Source organism: Zeus faber, assembly GCF_960531495.2.
Source record: "Zeus faber genome assembly, chromosome: 1".
Classification (NCBI taxonomy): domain Eukaryota; kingdom Metazoa; phylum Chordata; class Actinopteri; order Zeiformes; family Zeidae; genus Zeus; species Zeus faber.
The window spans coordinates 60,597,014-60,621,391 of NC_137193.1; the positions used below are offsets into that span (position 1 = coordinate 60,597,014).

The 24,378-nt window shown below is 43.6% G+C and overlaps 1 protein-coding gene across 1 annotated transcript in view; it reads left to right on the forward strand.

Moving 5' to 3' along the window:
- Positions 1–24,378, forward strand: part of macf1a (microtubule actin crosslinking factor 1a) — a gene marked incomplete at its 5' end in the record, with an annotated part of 253,846 nt that overhangs the window by 201,735 nt on the left and 27,733 nt on the right. The window contains 11 exon segments of the mRNA XM_079998137.1: positions 11,040–11,201; positions 11,687–11,857; positions 14,364–14,530; positions 15,772–15,931; positions 16,999–17,325; positions 18,085–18,169; positions 19,147–19,373; positions 19,763–19,969; positions 20,604–20,831; positions 21,192–21,410; positions 21,663–21,866. Coding sequence (XP_079854263.1) covers positions 11,040–11,201; positions 11,687–11,857; positions 14,364–14,530; positions 15,772–15,931; positions 16,999–17,325; positions 18,085–18,169; positions 19,147–19,373; positions 19,763–19,969; positions 20,604–20,831; positions 21,192–21,410; positions 21,663–21,866 — 2,157 coding nt within the window.

Genomic DNA, 24,378 nt, shown 5'->3' on the forward strand with positions numbered 1-24,378 from the left:
TTCCTGTGGGTCACTGTAAATCATATCTAAAGCCGATAAATGAAGGAACTGACACACAGTATTGAACTCCATTAAGAATGAGGAGGTTATATGGAGGTTATATGGAATGCTCTCTCTAAGTGTAAAATATAGGCTGCGTAAGCTGGGATGAAACAGCAACACTATCTTTATGTCGATACGAGATGAATACACAAGCAAATATCTTGGAAAATGCATTAGGCATGCGGCATACTTTTCATGTTCACATTTAAATTGCAGGCATTCCGTTCATGCTGGGATGTATAGTGAGCAATTTACAACAAACGGCATGGACCAACAAGCACAAGTGTGACTTGAAAAGTCCTTTGACCCAGAACTGGGATCAGTCTTTCAATGGGAATGAGTGAAACGGAGAGAGAAGGGCTGGGAAAAGATCAGGGTCCAAGCGCAGCAGTTTATTTTAAGCAGTGAATGCGTTGGATGTAGACACGCATGAGGGAAGTTGAAGCTGACATAAACATAGCGCATGGCATGGGGGCAGACACCTACAGCGGCATAGCACCGGGCGGGAATCAGGTGGAGAGGCTTAGGAGAACCGAGGAGTGTAACCGATGTAGACACAGAATGGAAAGTTCATCTGCGAGGGAGAGAGCGAGTATGCTATGCAGACGCCATAATTAGCTAGCCGTGTTTCAGTAGTAGAGCTTTAAATTATTGCAATACGATGCTCGGAGGGGAGGGGGCTAGCTACTTATAGGAAACTCCCCTCAGGGTTATTAAGTTTTTTGTGTGCATGCATGTGTGTTCTGCTTGTTCTATAAAGATGGCCGCGCTCTCTTAAGCGACTCAGAATGTTGAGCTCAAGTGCAAGCCTTTGTGTATAAAATGGCGTCTATGCATTGCTTCCATGCTTAATCATGCACCGCTTGTTTGTACATCTGGTTTGGCTGGAGACCTGTGTTTCGGTTTCCCAATGTTTAATGATTTGTGTATATATTCAGTATCTGCAAAACGGAGGAGCTTCTAAACAGACGCTTTGGGAGGTAATCAGTGTTAAAGTGTACTTGGGTCATAGCTTTGCATGAACTTTGAACCCATAGATATATTTTTTGTAGGTTCTATGAGATCTATCAAGAGTTTCCCGGGGCACTTGTTGGATTAGAGGCTGGACTGGAGGTTCGCTGGTGTACCTTCGGCCACTACACCTTAATCCTCTAGTTTGTGAGGGAGTGGACATGTTTGAGTTGCTGGGATCCAGCAGAGGGCTGTGTGTGTGTGTGTGTGTGTGTGTGTGTGTGTGTGTGTGTGTGTGTGTGTGTGTGTGTGTGTGTGTGTGTGTGTGTGTGTGTGTGTGTGTGTGTGTGTGTATCTAATGATGTGTTACAGTATATGGATGTATGTAAGTATCTCAGTGTCATGGTGCTTGACAGGTCAACCCTCATTTTGCGGGAATAATACGCTTTTTTTTAGGGTTGTGGGAGTTCTTTACTTTCTCATCGCAGTGGTGGGGGAGGGTAAAAGTTTAGTTCAATGTCAAAATCTGTGAATTTGGGATTATTTAAACACAGGCCAAAATCTGCTGCATCACAATTAAATCAGTTAGTAGAAGTCAGATAATCTAATAATTATCTGTAAATAAACAGATAACATCCAGGTGTTGGAGCAACAGAAGTTGGGTAGACCAGTGCAAGGCAAATAGGAGATAAAAATGAAGTTAAGTAAAACATATATACACATATAAACAGTTCATTTACAGTATGAGCTCAATATGGGCTCATGGTGGGTATTTTAGTAGTGCATGTTCCATGTTACATCCCTGTTACATAAGTATATAGCAATGTAATGTCTATATAATAATAATAATAATAATAATAATAATAATAATAATAATAATAGCTATAAATAAATAAGTTGTATAAAATAATAATAATTGTATAGCACCTTTAATACAAAGTGCTAACTCAAAGTGCTTTACATCAAAAGAAGGCCTTCAGTTGTATAAAATGCATAAAAGCGCTTAACACATTGTGTCTGAGGTGACCATGTCTGATTCATTATCACATTGTAGTTTCCATCATGGACCAAGGCCTCCATCTACAAGCTAGCCGCCACTTGTAGTGTGTGTGTGTGTGTGTGTGTGTGTGTGTGTGTGTGTGTGTGTGTGTGTGTGTGTGTGTGTGTGTGTGTGTGTGTGTGTGTGTGTGTGTGTGTGTGTGTGTGTGTGTGTGTGTGTGTGTGTGTGTGTGTTACAGTATACGGATGTATGCGGGGGGGGGTATTTTCCTGCCGTCACAGCAGTTTCCTACAGTGTAACATAATCAGATGTCACGTTCAGTCAGCTTTCAGTTGCTCCCACAATAGAAGCTACAGTATTACTCTGTGAGTACTACTCTGTGTGTACTACTCTGTGTGTACTACACTACTGTGTGTACTGTAGTGGGCTGTGTGTACTGACAAAAGTTGGATGTTAATTAATTCAGCGATCACAGAAAGAATAAACAAAATTAACAAAATATTATATATGAATACTTTATTGATAAAAACAGAGTTTTGGAATACAAAAATTCTACATATATAAATGTCACATTATATGAAAGTGTCAAAGGGCATTGAACTCCATTTCTCAACACCATAGTTTTGAAGCTACAAAAATGTTTTGTAGGTATAGGAAACATGTCAAATGCTTGACAAAAAAAACTAAAAACTAAAAAATATATAATTTAATATTTTTTTTCTTGGAAATGCAGGGCAGTATTTCAGACAACAACTTTTTGAGTTAGTAACTTTGTGGCCTGCCCTCTCTTTACCCTTCTACTCTCCCCCCTCTGTCATCCCTCACTTCTCTCCCTCTCTTCATGCTTGAATGGTTTGGTTGCAGAGATAAGGAGGTGAGAAGTAAACACAGCAGGACTGTGTGTGTGTGTGTGTGTGTGTGTGTGTGTGTGTGTGTGTGTGTGTGTGTGTGTGTGTGTGTGTGTGTGTGTGTGTGTGTGTGTGTGTGTGTGTGTGTGTGTGTGTGATGGCAAAACAAACACAGTGAAGCTGTTTTGGGAATTTAAATATAGACGGAGTATAAGAGTGCAACACTGGACTTTATCTTTCCTCTCTTATTACCCTCGCTCTATCTCCATCACTCCATCATTGCCTCTGCTTTACCGCCCTGTTCCTCTCTCTCTGCTTGTGTCTGGTTTTTTTCCCTTATATTCATCCTCACGCAAAAAGTTAATTACATTCAGACTTTTTTTTGATTATTCTCCCAGTTTGATCCCTCTTGTCTTTCCATTGGTGCATCTCTGTTTTTTAACCCTCGCCTTCTGCCTCTCTTTCTCTCTCTCTCTCTCTCGCCCTTCCTCCCCTCTGTCCACTCTGGTGCCACTGCCAAAAATGGCGCCCGTAGTGTAAATAAACACCAGGCCGCGATTGTTTCAAGTTAAGAATGTTGGCAATCCAAAGATAATAAGCGGTTAGAGAAAGAGAGGGAGGGGTGGAGAGAGAGAGAGAGAGTGGGGGATTGAGAATGAGAGGGAGAGGTTATTATTGCTGTTGATTATTATTATTGCTGTGTGTGTGTGTGTGTGTGTGTGTGTGTGTGTGTGTGTGTGTGTGTGTGTGTGTGTGTGTGTGTGTGTGTGTGTGTGTGTGTGTGTGTGTGTGTGTGTGTGTGTGTGTGTGTGTGTGTGTGTGTGTTCCGTACGTCTCTATTCATCTTGCATTGATACAATCTCATGGTGATGGGATGCCCAGTTGTAAATGGGCAATCAAATTTGGGCCATTGTCAATGAATTTGGTAACTACTTCTAAAAGCTAGTGTTGGGGTCCTGTCTGATTGAGATGTTTGGGAGAGAAGCTCTCAGGTTTTCTTTTGGGAATAACTAAAGTAAAGGTGATAAACTTTAAGCTATGACCTCTTTCTATAAAAACCTGATCGTGTGAGAGAGAGCGAAAGAGCGAGAGCGCGCGCGCAATGGGATTTTGTGGTGGAGGAGGCTGTTGTTTTGGGGGGTGGGGGGGCACCTGGTAGTGAGCCTGATAAGGCCTTGGTTCAGTGATAAGAGGGCCGAGCTGGCAGGGAGCGGCAGAGGCAGACGGACTTTGGATTAATACACACCACTTTGTGCGTTTGTGCGTGTGTGTGTGTGTGTGTGTGTGTGTGTGTGTGTGTGTGTGTGTGTGTGTGTGTGTGTGTGTGTGTGTGCGTGCGTGCTTGTGCTGGCAGAAGAATAAGAGTATTGCAGACAGACAGATGGACTAGCTTTGCATGCTGCTTAATAGCCTGGAGGGGGTAGAAGACCGATTGTCCCTCACTGACTGACTGACTGACTGTCTGTCTCTTTGACTGTCAGAGAAAGAGAAAGACAGTCAGTCAGACAGAGAGAGAGATACTCAGACAGAGAGAGAGGGAGAGAGATAGTCAGAGACAGATGGGAAAGTCAGTCAGACTGAGAGAGACTGACGGGTGCCCAGTCAGACAGACAGGTAGAGAGACAGTCATTCAGGTCGAGAGAGGGGTGGGTGGGGTGGAAAGACAGGCCGTTCTTCTTCCACCTTCCCATATTTCACAAATTTTGTGACTGTCTGAAGCGACTCTGTAGCCCATAATAATCATTTGCACCACAAGGTGGAAGAGTGAGTGAGAGAGAGAGAGAGAGAGAGAGAGAGAGAGATGGAAAAACACCATTTAGTGGAAGGTGCAGGTGGGTACAAACCAGTGTGTTTTGATTGATGTGATAATGACTGTTGTGAAAAAAAATGATACACCTGTGTGTGTGTGTGTCTGTGTGTGTGTGTGTGTGTGTGTGTGTGTCTGTGTGTGTGTGTGTGTGTGTGTGTGTGTGTGTGTGTGTGTGTGTGTGTGTGTGTGTGTGTGTGTGTGTTCGAGGGTAAGTGAGAGATAGATAATGGATATATAGGGAGGGAGGGATGCAGAGGGATGCCAGTTTCTACAGCGTGGGTTTAGTCTGAGAAGTGCATTTCTGGCTTTCTCTCTCTTCTCTTTCTCTCTTGTCCTCTCTCTCTCTCTTCCTCCCTTCATCTCTTTCACTCAGTCATCCGTAACATAAAGAGGCTCTTAAAAGGATGGTTTTGCTGTTTTCCAGCCCAGGCATCAAGAAACTTAGCACTCTGCTGCAACTTCTCACTGTGCCATTCAAGCCTTTTTACTTTTCGATAACCAGTGATGGAAAGTAAAATAAGTACTATAGAACTAAATACTAGAATCATTTTGTGTCAGGGTATTTGTACTTGTACTTCAGTAAAAGGTCAGAGTACTTCTTCCAACACTATCGAGAACGTAGGTTTGACCGGGTCAATGAAACTAGTAGCAAGTGAAGGGATACAGAAACTTAATTTTCTCTCTCGTCAAATCAAATCACGCGGCCGGAAGCAGCTGATAAAAGGAATAATAATATAATATTCCAGCTAACAAAGGAGGGTTGGACTCACACGTGGCCTCGTTGTGGCCCCCATGCTTTGAATGATGCTCCTACGTATTTGCATGAGTTGGTTTTGTTCTCATCTCCAGGCGAATGTTCCTGTTCCTGCAATTCTTTTTTTAAATGATAGTTATATATACTTGGGGATGCGGCGATCCAACTAAAATCACTGGATCAGATATCGGGGTGGGGAAAATGCGACACGCCGCAAAGAGAGATGTGTCACAAGTTTGCGCCACGCCTAGCGCACAGCGAGCACGGGAAAGCGGCGGTGATCTTATCGCCGTGCTTCCGTGTCAACCCGAAAGCCAAGACTTCGCTGCGGATGCACACAAACCACCGCCGCCAGCACTCTGCCCACCCGCCGTATTCACACACTACAACTAATAAAAACAATACCTGTCACCAAAATAAATTCATAACATAAAGGAAGATGGGAAAACAAGTTTGAAAGTCACTCAGTCGCTCACGCCCCCATCCACTCAGAGAGAGAGAGAGCCAATTCAAAGTGCTTTACATACAATTGATAAAAAGGAAAGAGCACAGGAAAATAAAGAAATAAAAAAAATATATAAAAGACATAAAAATAATAAAAAGTGAGTGTTTTACGTGATCGCATGTAGAAGTTAGTTATCCTTTTGGGATACCATTAATAACACGGTTTGCTTATATTAATTATTATGCCTATAATGAACAACAAATATTAAAACATATTAATATTTGTGAAAAAGAGACAACATTTAAATGGAAATTCTGCATTGAACTTGTTTAGCTGATTGACAGACCAATGTCTTTGTGGCTGACAAATGCATTGTGTGTTTAGTACAGCAGCATTGTGTGTTTAGTACAGCAGCATTGTGTGTTTAGTACAGCAGCATTGTGTGTTCAGGACTGCAGCATTGTGTGTTTAGTACAGCAGCATTGTGTGTTTAGTACAGCAGCATCGTGTGTTTAGAACAGCAGCATCGTGTGTTTAGTACAGCAGCATCGTGTGTTTAGTGCAGCAGCATTGTGTGTTTAGGGCAGCAGCATTGTGTGTTTAGGACTGCAGCATCGTGTGTTTAGAACAGCAGCATTGTGTGTTTAGTACAGCAGCATTGTGTGTTTAGTACAGCAGCATTGTGTGTTTAGTACAGCAGCATTGTGTGTTTAGGACTGCAGCATCGTGTGTTTAGTACAGCAGCATTGTGTGTTTAGTACAGCAGCATCGTGTGTTTAGAACAGCAGCATTGTGTGTTTAGTACAGCAGCATTGTGTGTTTAGTACAGCAGCATTGTGTGTTAAGGGCAGCAGCATTGTGTGTTAAGGGCAGCAGTGGAAGTGGCAGATTTCACACCTCCTGGGTTCCCGTCCACAGAGACGTATGAGTTTCAGGTCCAAGAGACCAGATGCTGAATGAGAAGATAGGTACTCTGACTCTGCATAACCGAGTCATGTTGTGGGCTATGTATTTCTTCCTTTAGGGGAGTAGAATATTTGTTTCACAGTTTGAGCATGATGTTTTTTTAGATGGCTAGGTTAAGCAAAGGGCATCCAGACAAATGTATTAGTTATAGCTTTGTTGTCTGAGAGAGGGAAAAAGACGGTATCGGACGGCAGATACTCAAGGTTGCGGTATCGGATATGAAAAAATGGTATCGAGCCATCCCTAATATATGCTGTATTAATATTGTGTAAAAAAGTCTTTATGTCCTTATTCTCACTCTCATAACTCTAAAACTTTAGCTCTGGTCAGTGATGTTGCTCAGGGCGATGCTAAATCCAGCTTGTTGGGGTTTTTTTTTAACTCTGAGGGGAAACAAGGAAAAATGGATTCGACCTCCTTCCACCTCCCTTTCACTTCCTCTTCCCTCCCTTATTCCTGGTTCCATTCGAAGAGAAATGAGAGGGTGTGTGTATCGGGGTGAAAGGCAGGAAGAGAGCGGGAGAAAGGGGTCAACATGTTTGGTTGCTGCCTCCAGACATATTGACCATACAGTATTTGGAACACATTTTGAGTACATTTTGGCCATGTTTTCAAGCAATTTTTTGTACATTTTACGGACATTTTGACATTTTGAATCTGAGACCAGATTACTGCCATATTTCTCAGAAGAGAAACACTGAACACTGGGAGCAGAATATTCTGTCTTTCTTATTGTTATTGTGATTTGGTGATAGAGACCTGTGGTGATAGAGACCTTTTGTGGCACAGGGTTGTAGGTTTGTGCCACAAAATACAGAGTCCAACCTCATTTCAGTGATTGGAAGGGAGGATTTAATTATAGAAATCAGCTGATTTAGTGATTACAATGAATTAAAAGTATACATACTGTTCAGATGTTAGACATAAATTGAGACCGTGAGGTATTTAGTATGAGCACAGTTATCCTTATACTATGGAAAATCAGTTAAAATGGTGAAGCATCAGTTTGTTTATTCCTCATATTGTGCATTTGTCGTAAATCCTGTTTTGCGATCTTCTAAGGGCGTGGCACGTGACGAGCTGCAGCAGCAGCGACATTAGCAGCTAATAGTGAGCTGCCACGTTGGTAGGCAGTTTCATTACTGGAAAAGCAGAGATAGATGGATTAATAAATATAAACATGGAGAAAGAGAGAGCGAGAGAGGCAGCAGGGATGTTCGTCATCCGCTGTGATTAATGAACGGATTGTGGATGAGCGATGTTTGGGACGCACGGCAGAAAGACATCTCTCCCTGTTCTTAACCTTATTACATGGCAGATAGCAGCTCTGCACGCGCACGCCATATATACACCACGGACATTAGCTTCATTTTAAACCTGATTTACTTCCAAACATCCTGATTTGTTTTGTTTGTTTTCAGTGAACGTTTCAAGATTTTTGATTGCACCAAAATAGCATTGAAAATTCTGTCTGAATTAATGTTTAGGGTGGTGTTTTTCCCCCTCTATGGGCTGACATTAGTCATCGCTGATAGGCTATATGTGTTTTTCCACAGGGCCAATTCGGATTGATGTATGGAAACAGTATAGATATAACTTCCCTGACACGTCATCCTTAACGGTTAGGTTTGGCTTCTCACTGTGCTTCAAGGCAGCCCAATGGGGCAAATGTTTAAGCCTTAAAGAAAAGCCATAAAAACCTCCTTTTTGAAAACTGGAAAAGCACAAAATGGCCAGGTAGTCGTTGTATGTTATTCAGCAAAAGAAATGCTGCAAACCCTGCATTTTATCCAATTTTTCGTGTCTTCTGCAAATCCTCGCCAACGCATAGTAAGAGACCAGAAATATGAAGTTGCGCCGCTTCTCACTGGCAACCTGCCGTCGCCACCGATACGCCCGGGGTGAGAAAGCTGGTGCGGGTTTGCAGTTGATATAGACGAGATGGATCGATTAAGGGATGGGCGTATGTGAAAAAAGAATGATAGCTGTGGTTTTCAGGCAAACATGGTGAAGAACGAGAACGTTGCTGTGTTGAGATGAGTGACGCCATGATGCGAGGAGGGAGAGAGGAGAGAGAGGGAGAGGGACTGAGAATCAGGGAGGGACTGGTTTATGGCAGCGGTAACCAGGCTGTAATTCTGTGTGTGTGTGTGTATGTGTTTGTGTGTGTGTGTGTGTGTGTGTGTGTGTGTGTGTCTGTGTCTGTGTCTGTGTGTGCGTGCGTGTGCGTGTGCGTGCGTGCGTGCGTGTGTGTGTGTGTGTGTGTGTGTCCTGTGTCCTGCTGCTTTGGTTGAGAGAGGTGGGGAGGAATGAGAAGTATGTCAGACATTTTCCAAAGCTCTGGTTTACACACACAGAGATAGGGAGAGAGAGAAAATGGAGAGAATAGGTGAAACACACAATACACAAAGTATAATGATAGAAAGATCAAATGGAGAGAGAGAGAAAGAGAGACTTGATTGACCTTACACATTCATATCTACAGACTTCAGCATGTTGACGTTAATGAATTTGTGTTACCTATCACACACACACACACACACACACACACACACACACACACACACACACACACACAGGGTGGAGTGGGTCATGGCTGCTGCTCATTGTTGTTCTGGACAACAGACTTCCTGTTTCTGATAGCAACGCCACCACAACACACACACACACACACACACAGAAGCATGTGAGCATATTTCCGTGCATATTGACACATACACATGCACACGTGCACAAATGGATAGCCGTAGCCATACCGTCACCTCTCAGGTTATTTCAAAGTAAAAGCTTCAGCATTGAGCAACGGCATTCCCGGTTTATTTTTCAACACATGTTTGGATCTGTTGTTACATTTGTATTGTTTGCTTTGCACTGACAATATCTAAACTTCTATGCTACCAATCTTATATTTATATTAGTTATAAATCCCGAGAGGGAAATACAGGACAATGCGGGCATCCATTCCGAAGGTTGAAAATGTCTGAGTTGAAAATCAACGAGTTTTGCGTGGGTTTTGAAAGCAGCACCATATCATATCATACAGTATGTTGTAATGATGGGGGAATACACTGAAAAAAACTATTTGACGGGGGTTGTTTTTATTTGAAACAATATTTGGTCAGATTTCACAATTTACAATATGTACATGAAGCAGATATCGGAGTATGGATTCATAGGAATATGACAATTATTCAATTTATTTCCAATAATTCGTCCGCAGAGCTGGTTCCGATGTCTGGTCTTCTTTAGTGTTGCACGGCTGACTACATTGTCATCACAAGATTGCTGCAGCGCTGTAATGTAGCCAGACAGGCGTGCGTGCGTGCGTGCGTGCGTGCGTGCGTGCGTGGGTGCGTGCGTGCTTGCTGTTGACTCAGGTTTTTTCGGGCAAACCCTTAGTCCTCCAACTCTCTAATCCCGCTAATCCCCCCTCTCCCCTCCTCTCTCCCATTCCCACCCCTCCTCGCTTCTTTCCCTCCCTCCGCCCTGTCTCACATCCCTCTCTTATCTTATCTGCCCCCCCTCTATGCCTGCTCCTCTTTATTCCTTCCTTTATCCTGTTAATTCTCTAATGCAGACGTTTATTTTTTTCCTGTCAGTTTTAATACCAGCGATCAGACAACTTTCTTTCTTTCCTTTCTTTCTTTTTCATTTTACTTTCTATATTTACTTTCTTTCCTTTGTTCTTTCAGCCTTTATTTCCTTCTTTCTTTTTTCCTTTGTTCTTTTGGTTCTTCTCTTTCTTTCGTTTTACTTTCTGTATTTTCTTAACTTTCTCTCTTTCTTTCTTTCTTTCTTTCTGTCCTCCTTTGTGACAGACTCTTTTGCGATTGAGTTTGCAGTCGTTATAGTTACTGCGGCAGCTCAGTACAAAAATAGCGACAAACTGTTTTTTTCCATATCAGGCTGAATAAATGAATGAAATGATGTGAGAAGTGCTTTGTGTGGTCATGGAAGCTTAAACGGTGTTAATTATCATTATATTGTAATGACATAACTGTATGATATAAATGTCCTCCAATGTCCTGGTAGAAGTACTCAAGAGCTTTTACTTCAGTAAAAGTACAAATACTCTTAAAGTATTAAAAATACTTGTCATTTCCAGTGCACTGGTATAACAGGCCCTTTAATTATACAAAATAAAGTGCTACTCCAGGACTCCCGAAGAGAAATAACCGCAGTCCAGATGATTTATTGACCAATCCCCCTCCCTCCTCCGTCAGACGGTGGAGAGGCAGCAGGTAGAGGGCATCCAGCCCCGGCTGACGCAGGTCAACGCAGTGGGGCAGGGTCTGATCCAGAGCGCCGCCAAGCACACAGACACCCAGGGCCTGGAGCACGACCTGGAGAGCAGCAACCTGCGCTGGAACTCTCTCAACAAGAGGGTGAATACTCACATTCAATTCACCAGAGAGAAGGAGTCGATTTCAAGCCTCGAGAACTCCCTCAACAGGCTTCAACTAGCTCCCAGATGAAGTTGAATAGCCATTTTTCATTAGGAGAAAGCACATAATTATAACAATATAATAATAACAACAATAATAATAATAATGATAATATTAGTTTATTGTGTCATGTATTATTCTTTTTTCAGTGAGCCACTTCTTCCTGTCAAAAAATTATATTACTTATTATTATTACTTGTTAAGCTTATTATATTTCTTTTTATTTTATTCTGTTCATTCATTGGCTTTTTTCCTATTTCTTATTCTTATATTCATGTTTTTGCTTTGGCAATATTGCTCTAGTTAAAAATGTGGAGAACCAAATGCATTGAAATTTGAAAAGAAATTGGGAATCCAAAAGACATAAAATGAAATGAAATGAGAATTGACAAAAATGTAAACCTGTTGCACTGATTGACCTCCAGGTGGCAGAGCGCATCGCCCAGCTGCAGGAGGCCCTGTTGCATTGTGGGAAGTTCCAGGACGCACTGGAGCCGCTGCTCAGCTGGCTGAGTGACACAGAGGAGCTGGTGGCCAATCAGAGGCCTCCGTCCGCCGAGTACAGGGTGGTAAAGGCCCAGATCCAGGAACAGAAGGTGAGGGATAGATAGAGGGAGGGCGAGGTTTTTTTTTTTCTGGTTTCTCAAGGAATTTCACTTCTATAAAATTACTAGAGGTCCAGTGAGGTCAGTTTGGATCAGATTAAATTAATTCAGTTATATTAAATCAGGCCCTTTGAATCAAAATTAATAAAACTGCAAATCTCACAACAAACAAAAAAAAAACTGTGAACTGAAAAATTGTGTCTATCTATGTTAGATGTATTTTTATTTTACTACGCTTTGAATGAAACAAAAAAAAACCCTGTGTGTTCTGTGCCGTGTCTTAAACCCCAATTTAACACCCTCCCCCCCGCTGCCGCTTAGGGCCACATAAAAGCACGGGCCGGCCTTGCACACACACACACACACACACAGTCCCCATGATCCATCTGCCTGGCAGACAAAAAAAAAAAAAAAACCCTCTTGACCGTCTGCCAGTCAGACTGGAATCCCAAAAACACACACACCACACGCAGACGACTGATTGGTATTGTTTTCAGAAAACACAACCACTCAATACACACACGCACACACACACACTGACACACCCCTTTTCCCTGTTTATCCAACACACTCTTCCTGCGTTTGTGTGAGCGTCCAAGCCGGGGTCGTCTCAGCCAACGATCAATCACAAGTGTTTATGTCTTGAAAAGGGGGGTGGGGGTGGTGGGGGTATCAAACAGGAAGTTAGCGGATATTAGATATAATGCTGTAGACGGGAACAGGGTCATATTCAGACCAAAAACACAAAGTTTTGGATTTTGGAGCTTTTACTTCGGGAAAAGTACAAATACTCAGACTCAAAATTGCTGAAGTACAAGGTGAAAGTGCCACATTAACATTTTAACTTAAGTAAGTAAGTATCAAAGTATTTTCTGTTAAATATACCTAGTAGTATTGAATGTAAAATACTTGTCATATCCAGTGTTCTGATATAAGATAATTAAAATGATCGTGATAATAATGATAATACTTGAATGATAATACACACGTGTGTGTGTGTGTGTGTGTGTGTGTGTGTGTGTGTGTGTGTGTGTGTGTGTGTGTGTGTGTGTGTGTGTGTGTGTGTGTGTGTGTGTGTGTGTGTGTGTGTGTGTGTGGAGTTTTAGATATATAGAATCATAGATACAGTGGAGGAAATAATTATTTGATCCCTCACTGATTTTGTAAGTTTGCCCACTGACAAAGAAATGAACAGTCTATAATTTTAGTGGTAATTTTTGTTAGGTTTATTATAACAGTGAGAGACGGAATATTAAAAAGAAAATCACATTAAATAGAAGATACAAATTATTTTGCATTTCATTGACTGAAATAAGTATTTGATCCCCTACCAACCATAAAGAATTCTGGCTTCCACAGATTAGGAGTACTTTCTTAAAGCGAGAGGACTAATCTCAACTTGTTACCTGTATAGAAGACAACTGTCCACAGAATCAATCAATCAGACTCCATCCTCTCCATCATGGGCAAGACCAAAGAGCTGTCTAAGGACATAGGGTACAATATTGTAGACCTGCACAAGGCCGGAATGGGCTACAAGACCATTGGCAAGAAGCTGGGTGAGAAGGAGACAACTGTTGACGCGATTATTTGAAAATGGAAGAAACACAAAATGACCGTCATTCTCCCTCGGTCTGGGGCTCCACACAAGATCTCACCTCGTGGGGTATCAATGATCATGAGAAAGGTGAGGGATCAGCCCAGAACTACACAGGGGGAGCTTGTTAATGATCTCAAGGCAGCTGGGACCACAGTCACCAAGAAAAGCATTGGTAACACACTACGCCGTAATGGATTAAAATCCTGCAGCGCCCGTAAGGTCCCCCTACTCAAGGAGGGACATGTACAGGCCCATTTGAAGTTTGCCAATGGACACCTGAATGATTCAGAGAATGCTTGGGAGAAGGTGATGTGGTCAGATGAGACTAAAATCGAGCTCTTTGGTATCAATGCGACTCACCATGTCTGGAGGAAGAGGAATTCTGACTACGACCCCAAGAACACCATCCCCACCCTCAAGCATGGAGGTGGAAGCATTATGCTTTGGGGGGTGTTTCTTTGCTAAGGGCACAGGTCGTCTTCACCGCATCGAGGGAAAGATGGATGGGGCCATGTACTGTGAAAACCTGGGTGACAACCTCCTTCTCTCAGCCAGGACACTAAAAATGGGTCGTGGATGGGTCTTCCAGCACGACTATGACCCAAAACATACAGCCAAGGCAACAAAGGAGTGGCTCAAGAAGAAGCACATTAAGGTCATGGAGTGGCCTAGCCAGTCTCTGGACCTTAATCCTATAGAAAATCTGTGGTTTTTCTTTTTGATATTTTGTCTCTCACTGTTATAGTAAACCCACCAAAAATTACCACTAAAATTATAGACCGTTCATTTCTTTGTCAGTGGGCAAACTTAAAAAATCAGTGAGGGATCAAATAATTATTTCCCCCACTGTACATCATTATTCATCCTTTAATTGGTTCTGTCTGTGTAACCCTCCAGCTGCTCCAGAGGCTGCTGGACGACCGGCGTCCCACCGTGGAGATGATCCGGGCGGAGGGACGGCGCATCGCCTCCACGGCCGAGCCCCAGGACCAGGAGAAGATCCGGGGCCAACTCCACATCCTGGCTGGCAGGTGGAGCCAGCTGCTGGAGCGGGCCAACGCCAGGTTAGACCCCGCCTGTGACCCAGGGGGTCCAAAAATCACCGTGGCAACAGACGGGTTTATGTGCAGGACTTTTGATTTGTTCCTGTGAGAGGTCGGCCTTCCTATCAGACCGGGAGGGGCCCCAAATGTTTTATGGCCGCTCTAAACTCTGAGGAATGTACACACTTTCTTTAATTTCAGAATAATAACATTTGACTCAAACTCTGATAAAACTGTTAATCTGGCAACAAACTACAGCAAATAAAATATAAATAACAAAAACAGTATAATACTAAAAGATACGAAAATACATTAAGAAATTAAGAAAATACATAGATATATTATATATATTTATGTATATGTGTGTGTGTGTGTGTGTGTGTATGTGTGGGGGAAAAAAATGAAAATAATTTTGCTGCAAACCCGATTCGACTGATTCCTTCACGGCCGCAGTTTGCAAACTCCTGTATTAGATACAGATTCAAACACATAATGTATTATTATTGGCTGTCAACACACTCAGATAAATCGAGTCCATTGAAACTGGTATTATGTTACTATAAAAATAAAATAAAGGCGGTATTGTAGCAGGAGAGGTTCTGGTGCAAGCCGCAAAAGAGTTTGATGAGGTTAGGTTATGATTAGATATGTTTCTATGGCCACACACACCCACACATATATAAACAGTAGTGAAATACCTCCCCTGGTGTGGAGTGTTTTACTGCTGCTCAGGGTTTACAGCCTGTGCACAGGTGCTCTCTACCTTAACAATGTTTATCAGTGTTTAACAACATCAAGATGGATGTGACACACACCCGTCATGCTTCTGCCCCCTACCAAACACATTCTGTGCTGTCCTACTCCATCCGCAGAGGCCCTTTCCATTTCAAACGGCAGAATTCATCATTTCGTTCATTTAACATGGAATCAACAAATACAAAATAAAGTCATTCTGACACATATTGTCACTGCAGTTTATCAGCAGAACCAGGAGATCATTTTGAGGTCCGTTCTCCATCATATCGCTCGAAAGGAAAAAAGGGACAATAAGCTCCAGATGGGCCAAATTCATGAAAACATCCCAAATCATATGAAATTCCAACAGCTGTTTTTTTGCAATAAAAAGAAAAAAAAGTCGGTCACATGACAACATCAACGAAGACGGGAGCAATAAAAACTACAACAGAAAACAAATTATTTGGGAAAATATAGCACTAAAAGCTCAAATGTAAAACTAAAATCCCCCTCTCTCCCGTCCCCAGGCAGCGGCAGCTGGAGGAGCTCCAGGGCCTGGCACTCCAGTTCCACGAGGCCCTGGAGCCGCTGGGAGACTGGATCAGCACCACCGAGCGCCGCCTCACCTCCGCTGAGCCCATGGGCACCCAGACCCAAAAGATCTCGCAGCAGATCTCCAAGCACAAGGTACGGTCGGCGGGGGGTGCTGGAGAGTCCGGCAGGGGGCGCTTGAGAGTCTGGCAGGGGGTGGGGGAGAGTTTGGCAGGGGGCGCTGGAGAGTCTGGCAGGGGGCGCTGGAGAGTCTGGCAGGGGGCGCTGCGGAGTCTGGCAGGGGGCGCTGCAGAGTCCGGCCGGTAGGGGGCGCTCGAGGGTCCGGCAGGGGGCGGGGGAAAGTCAGTAGGTTGGTGCTAGAGGGTTGGGCGAGCGTTTCGATCCTTCTTCTTCACAAACTTGGCTGTTTAGGCTTTTCGGCCCGCTTCAGGCTTTTTGGCCTGGCCTGGTTTAGGCATTTGGCCTGTTTAAGTCTTTTTGGCCCAGTTTGAGCTGTATGGACTGGTTTCGATTCTTGAACGGTTTCAGGCTTTTCTGCCACCCTGATTGAGGTTTTTAAGCCTGGTTTAGGCTTTTCTGTCTGGTTTCAGCCTGTGTGGCCTGGTTTAGATTGTTCAGCCTGGTTTAGACATTTCAGAACTGACTCACTTCCCATTCGTTCCCTCATATGTCTTTAATAAATTCTTTATTTTTACTCAGCGAGTTTCCCAGGGTGTCTGCACGTCCTGATACATTTTCAAATGTCTTACATACCGCTTTACAAATATTAGGCATTAAATATCACTTAATAGATTTAATACTTTTGAATTGATGAGAATTAAAATCTCTCTAAAAAACTATTAGATTTAACTCTTTGGTACCTGCAAACACCCTTGTTCCATTTTCCAGAGATGTGTTTTTTTTTTCTTTTTTTTCTGTTTTCACAAATCCATTATTGCTGCATTACCGTGTATTTTCCACAGTTTCAATTTGTTATTATTATTATTGTTTATTTATTGTGTGTTTTTGCTATGATTTGCCATCGGCATCCATTTAGAGTTTTTTCCTCTTTATTTATCCCTTTTTTTCTGTTGTTCTCCATCATATCATATTCTTTTTTTCTTTTTTCTTTTTATTTTTTTTACATCCCATCATCCACCTTTTACACACACACACACACACACACACACACACACACACACACACACATACGTGGCTCCCAGGTGCTCCAGGAAGATGTGGGGTCCCGGGCGGCCGAGGTGGAGCACCTCGAGGCCCTGGGCCGGGCCCTTGTCCCACTTAGCTCCGCGGCCGACCGCGACTGGCTGCGAGAGCGCACGTCAGGCGTGCACACGGGCCACGCACAGCTGGCCGAATGGTGCGCACGGCGGGCGGCCATGTTGGACCAGGCACTGGCCAACGCCCAGCTCTTCGGGGAGGAGGAGGTGGAGGTGCTGAACTGGCTGGCGGAGGTTGGCCAGCGGGTGGCGCTGGTCTCCGTCCAGAGCTACCAGCCCCAGATACTGGCCCAGCAACACACACACACGCTGGTAGGGACGCGGTACACACACACACGCACAGGCACACACACACAAACTCATAGAGACTGGGTACACGCACACACACACACACACACACACACACACACACACACACACACACACACACACACACACACACACACACACACACACACACACACACACACACACTCGTAGAGACTGGGTACACACACACATACACTGGTAGAGACTGGGTACACACACTCACTGGTATGGACTCCCTACACACACACACATACACACACACACACTGGTATTTATAATTATGGGTAATATTCAATCCTTATCAGTAGTAGTAAAATAAGTAGTGTTATTATTTGTTTATAGCACTTTCAGTAGTATATAGTAATATTAGTGGTACAATAATTATTATTATAATGATCATCATCGTGTTATCATTAGTTTTACTGCCTGTTTGTACCTTTCATGTAAATAAATCAAATTCTGATACGACCAATATGCTGCATATAAGCTGGGACAAAATATAATATAATAAAAAATATAATAAATATAAATCAAATCAGTCTTTTCCTCTAAAACGGTGACAATAAAGTAACATTCGGGTCAATGTTGTTGTAAAATTTAAAAGAAAATGACTTTGGACTGCGTTGGCTTTGGGAAGTGATGTCACCACTCAGGCCTTTCGGAAAGACTCACAACTCTCTAATTTAATTTGGAGAGTCTGAGTTAATGCACTGGAATAAATCTAATCCTCTCTCTCTCTCTCTCTCCCCATCTCACCACCAGGCTCTGAACGAGGAGATCGTGAGCAGGAAGAAGACGGTGGACCAGGCCATCAAGAATGGACAGGCTCTGCTCAAACAGACCACAGGTCAGCATCGAGCTTTGACGTTTTTTGGGAAGATCAATGGACGATGTTGAAAAACAAAAAAAAAATCACAATATTCTTTGCACGGTCGACACCTCGATATTGATAATTTGACCATATTTAAATTTTTTATCTGTTTGTGCTTTCTTCAGATATTGAAACGCAAGACATTTTAACTCTAGAACAGAAAACAAGACAATATTTTACTCACAATATTACATAACCAATATCCCAGATGATATTTATTCTGATGTTGCGATATCGTAATATGAGACTAGATATCGCAATATTCATACAATACCAATGTTGCAATATGAGACAAGCTATTGTCTGGGATTTTGGTTTGCATTACTTTACTGTGACGCAGGGTTAAAGACAACATTTAACTATATTGCAAAATTACGATGGACAAAATCCCCGACGATGTCTAGTGTCCTAGTGCGATACTGATCGCATATCGATATATCACCACCCCTATTTGAAAACATTATTTAAGCTTCGTTGTATCGTCCTCGATAAGTTTTTCTCAGATAGTATCTCTTTTGACTCCATTCACTTGCATCAATACGCGTAAATGTACAAATCAGTTCTTATCTTTTTCCACATCTAACCATCATTTTATTTCCTGGTAACGGTTTCTAATTATTTATCCCACACAGTTTATTATGAATTGTTGTTTTTTTGGAATGACTCAATAGGGGAGTCATGCAACAGGGAGGATTTTTCTTCTCTGAATGAAATCCCCATGGGAATGCAGATGTGATCTCATGGAGATCCCATTTTTTATCTAACATGGACATTAAACCCCGAGTCCAAAACGTAACGGACTAATAACAAAAAACAACAATCATGATGAGAAAAAAAAAAAAGAGCAATTAACTCTTAATATCCACCATTTTCAAATGTATTTCTAGTTATGGAGATGGAACCATTTCAAAAGACAGATCTTTTAAACCAAACCAAAACAATGCCCCCTGCAGGCGAGGAGGTACTGCTGATCCAGGAGAAGCTGGACGGCATCAAGTCGCGCTACGCCGAGATGACGGCGGGCAGCGGGCGGGCGCTGCGCACGCTGGAGCAGGCGCTGCAGCTCGCCACACGCTTTGCCAGCGCCCACGAGGACCTCGCCCAGTGGCTGGATGCTGTGGAGGCGGAGCTTAACGACATGGAGCCCGACGCCACGCCTGCCTACCAGGAGAGGCAGAAGGTGAGAGACTCGGCTGAAAGGCAATCACTTCAGCCCAGATCATGTCTAATTATCAGTGATTATTACATTTCCTATTTTTCTCAGAATGTGACTTGTTCATACAGAGCTTTATTTTGTATGTGTTGGGGTTTTTTACAGGTTTATTTTTGTTGTTAATTGTTGTCACGATTTATTGATGTATTGTTCGGTTTATTGTCGATTGCCAACATTTTTAGGTTTATTTTTGTTAATCTTAAGTAAAAATTTAAGGCATATTGTTATCTTTTCTTCTTTATTTTACAATAGTCTTTATTGTATGTTTCCAATTTTATTAGATACTTTCCTTTTATTATTATTGCCTAATATCTATCTATCCATCTATTTGTTTATCCATCTGTCTGTCTATCTAGGAGCTGAAGAAGATCTCAGCGGAGAAGCGCCTGGTGTTGGACACGATGAATGAGGTGGGCAGTGCCCTGCTGGACCTGGTGCCCTGGCGCGCCCGTGAGGGCCTGGACCGCCTGGTCGCCGACAGCAACCAGCGCTTCCGCCAGGCCGACGACACCATCACCAAGAGGGTGCAGCTGGTGCAGGCCGCTATCCAGAGGTCACAACAGGTACTGCAAGTGGCCTGCATTTCCAGTTACAGTCAATGTAATTAATTAATGTGTTTGTTAGATCAATACTTCTCAAATTGGGGTCTGGGGACACCCAGGGGTCCATCAAGAGGTTCCATGGGGTCCTCAATGGTTAATAGTCAACCGCCATTATTTCAATTACAAGACGTTAGCACCTTTAGAGAATGCAATAATGACTATTTGGATCCTAGTTTCACTGTTATTTCCCTAACTAGAGTATAGGCACTAAATCATTCTAACAATAAAAATATTCTCAGATTCGGCAGCCACAAAAATCTTTAAATGGGGTCCGAATTGAGGGTCCATGATGTGAAAATGTTGCTCCCAATGAAGCAACAAAACATCTTCTCAACATTTACTCAAGTGCTGTAAAATGTATACAGTATAAATATTCACACACAATCGATATGGAATACTTCCCAGTGCTTACCTTGAAACAAATTACCATTGTAGCTGGGCAATAAATGCAAGGTTTACTTTCTTATATTCAATAGTAAGACTTAATTCACTTCCACCTGACAAATTATTGAGCTTCCACTTGATACCAACTGAGATTGCTATGAAGTCCTCTGTGAGATCAAAACGAAACCCCGCCATGTCTCCGCCCGTCCAGTACGAGGAGGCAGTGGACGCGGAGCTGGCCTGGGTCAGGGAGACGGAGCGTAAGCTGGCCTCCCTGGGGCCCCTGAGCCTGGAGCCTGACGTGACGGTGGCCCAGCTGCAGGTCCAGAGGGCCTTCAACATCGACATCATCCGCCACAAGGACACAGTAGACCAGCTGCTCGGAACCAGGGACGAAATACTGGAGACCTGCAGCGACGCCCAGAGAGACACACTGATGGTGAGAGAGAGAGAGAGAGATGGATGGATAGATGGATGGGTAGATGGGTGGGTCAGTGGGATGTGTGAGTGTGTGGTGATTGGATGGATTGATGGATTGATAGGTGGAGAGCAGAGAGGTGAAGGAGGTGGAGAAATTAGGAAGACTTACTTATGGTGTGTTATGAGGCAAGTAAGTGGAAAGGTGGAATAAAGCAGAAGAAAGTGCAAAAATAAACTAAAAGTAGGCAGCTGGAAAAAACAAATTACGTCCAGAAATTAAATGCCAGCAACCAATGGCACAATTAAATTAATCCAAATAAAATCCAAAATGATTGAGTATAGTATATATAAAAAAATTATTTCCATTCGTCCTCCCCAGACCAAGACGGAGTCCCTGAGCGGCCGCTACGTGGCGGTGAGTCAGAGCCACAGCGAGCGCTTCTCATCGCTGGAGCAGGCCCAGGTCCTGGTGACCCGCTTCTGGGAGACCTACGAGGAGCTGGAGCCCTGGCTGGGCGAGACAGAGGCCCTGATCAGCCAGCTGCCCCCACCCGCCATCGACACCGACGCCCTGCGGTTGCAGCAGGACCACATGAGGGTGAGGAACAAAAGGATCAAAACCATCAGACCAAGAACGGAAATACTGGCTTGGAAATAAAGATGTACTTGGTCACTTACACCCAAAAATTCATGATACAGCTATACACATATTTACTATAGCTGCATATTTTCTAGTACTATCATTATATGTTATGTGAGCCACTGTATCCACACAACTTTCAACCAGATAACATTTTATATTCATTTATTATTGATTTTATTGTCCACTCCGTCCCCTGTCTGTGTCCAGCTCCTCAGGGAGTCCATCGCCGAGCACAAGCCGCACATCGACAAGCTGCTGAAGATCGGGCCCCAGTTGGCCAAGCTCAGCCTCCAGGAGGGGGCTGCGGTGAGGCAGCGCTATGCCGACTCGGAGCACCGCTACCTGGCCATCAAGGAGGAGGTCAAAAGTCGCGCCACCGCCCTTGACGAGGCTGTATCGCAGTCTGTGCAGGTATGGTCCTGAAAGGACCAATGCTAATCTGCTGTGAGGGTGTCATAGTTTTAAAGAAGCCATAATTGGTCCGAGATAGTATTCACAGTATTGACAGCATTTTTTAGATCTTTATAGATCTCTATAGATCTTTTTCAAATTCAAGTTGTCTGTTCAACTATTACTACATCATGGGCAAAACAGAATCGCGAGGGTCTCCTGGATTATTTAACGATGCTATAACATGCTATAAATGTGTTATTCACACATATACATAATTTACTGAGTTTTAAGCTAGATTCCATTAAAACGACCTTGCCAGTTGCTTAGTAACAGTGTCTTAGTGTCGGAACCCGAAGTTTGTCTCATTGTAGAGTTGAAAAATGTCAATGCATTCGGGCCCTCGGTCACATCCGAAAAGGCACAGAGCTTTTTGCGAGATTTTTACGTATTTTCCGTAAGAAACGAACGAGTCGTAGTATTTATCGTCGTTTGCGGATTCTGTGTAAAGCCGGCTCTAGTTCGTAATGTACACAGTGTCGTACCTCAGACTCTTTTTCAAGAAGAAACTTAGAGAAAAAAAGTGAGTGGAATAAGCGGAATTTTGAGTGGAATTTTTACTCCCAGAACCCAGACGCCCACTTCTGTAACACCACCCACTTTAGTGACCACACCCACTTCTGTCATTCGGCGCATAAGCCCTGTATAACCCCTCTGACTGGACAGGAAGGTGTGCAGTGTGCCAACGTGCATGTGTGTGTTAGCGTTGCATCGTGCCGGCATCACAGGTTTGAACACAAGATATGAAAATGCTTTTTCAAATTGCTTTACATGTGTCGTATCTTAAACTTTTTATTACTTTTATGTTCGTACATCATTTAACTAAAAAGTAAATATATTCACAAGCCGGCACTTGGTCACTCCTCTGTGTCCAGATCGTTGTTTTTTATTATTGTCGTCAGCACAACACTCATCGCTTCTCATCCGCACCACGCTGCTTCATATGAATAACATTTTATTCCTCCATTTTATTCTTCTATTCTAGTCTTCTTCACTGGTGTTTACATTCATAACTCATGTTCATTTTACACCGTTTGCACGTTTTCTAATTTTAACACGTGTTGTTTTTCCTTCCTCCGCCAAACTGATCCATCCACCACCCCCTCTCCTCCTCCACCTGCATCCTTCCATCCCATCCCTCATCCTGTCCCTCCTCACCCCTTCGGCCACCGGGATCCCTCTCTCGCTCTCTCTCTCTCTCTCGCTCTCTCTCTCTCTCTCTCTCTCTCTCGCTCTCTCTCGCTCTCTCTCTCTCTCTCTCTCTCTCGCTCTCTCTCGCTCTCTCTCTCTCTCTCTCTCTCTCTCTCTCTCTCTCTCTCTCTCTCTCTCTCGCTCTCTTATTTCTCCCACTTTATCTCTTGTCTCTCTCTACCTCCCCTTCTCCCCCCTCCCTCTCTCTCCTTCTCTCTCTTTACCCTCTCACTGTCCCCCTCCTTCTCCCTTTCCTCCCTCTCCTGGTTTGCTCAACCCCTCCCCTCATCCCATCCCTCGTTCATTGTGGATGTGTGTGTTGCCATGGTTACTGCACTCACCCAGCTGGTGGAGGTAAGAGATGCTGACTGGACTTTAAAGATGGACGCTCAGGACGGGACGATGCAGGGTTTGAATGGAGCATTTCAGGAACAATTGGAATTTATTGGGTTTATTCAAAATGTTTGTGCTATTGATAAATGAATTACTAAGCTGGAGGAAAAATCGACTAGAAGGAGGACTCTTTAAGGAAGCCTCTTTGTCGCCAACTAGTGGTCAGAACCGTTGGATTTTTTGGGGTTTCGTTCTAAAATTGTGTGATGTAAATCCAAAAATGTGTGAGTTTGTTGTACTGTACCTTCCAGTCTTGAGTGTCCACACAAACCAAAGATCTTCCCCGTAAACCACCTGTTGTTGAGGTTTTTGGTTTTGAGTTAATCCTTGTCTCCCACTAAGATCACCCCAAACCAAACCTCATAGCTGGGGTTAGTTCTATGTCAGGAGGCTCCGTCCCTTTGGTGCTACGCTCCTGCGGAGGTACAGACATGTATTCATCCACTTGCTTCAGCCAATCAGGATGGAGCAGATAGAGCCGAGATAAACCCCGGACACGCACCGTTCATCCTCTTTTCCAATTAAGCTGCGACAGGATGCGTTCATCACTTGTCGAAGATGACGCCAATTTCACAATTTCTGTCACCGAGTCAAGCAGGAACTTCTGCTCTTCCTCTGCATCTCGACGACATGACAATGACTTTTTTACGTTTCTCCTGTTGTCACAACTGTTGGTGTGCTATGGAGCAGCTGCGCTCGGCCAGCCGCTCTCTGCACCGCACCCATCTCATCGGGGCTATGCGGATGTAATCGCGATGGCTTATGAGCTGGCAGGTGGGGCTATGCCAACCACTCCCCGCTCCCACTCCACTCGTGGTGTGGCAGCTTGCACCGCCCTTTTTAGGGGCCTCAGGGGTCCAGGACATTTGCACGGCGGCATCCCCGGTCA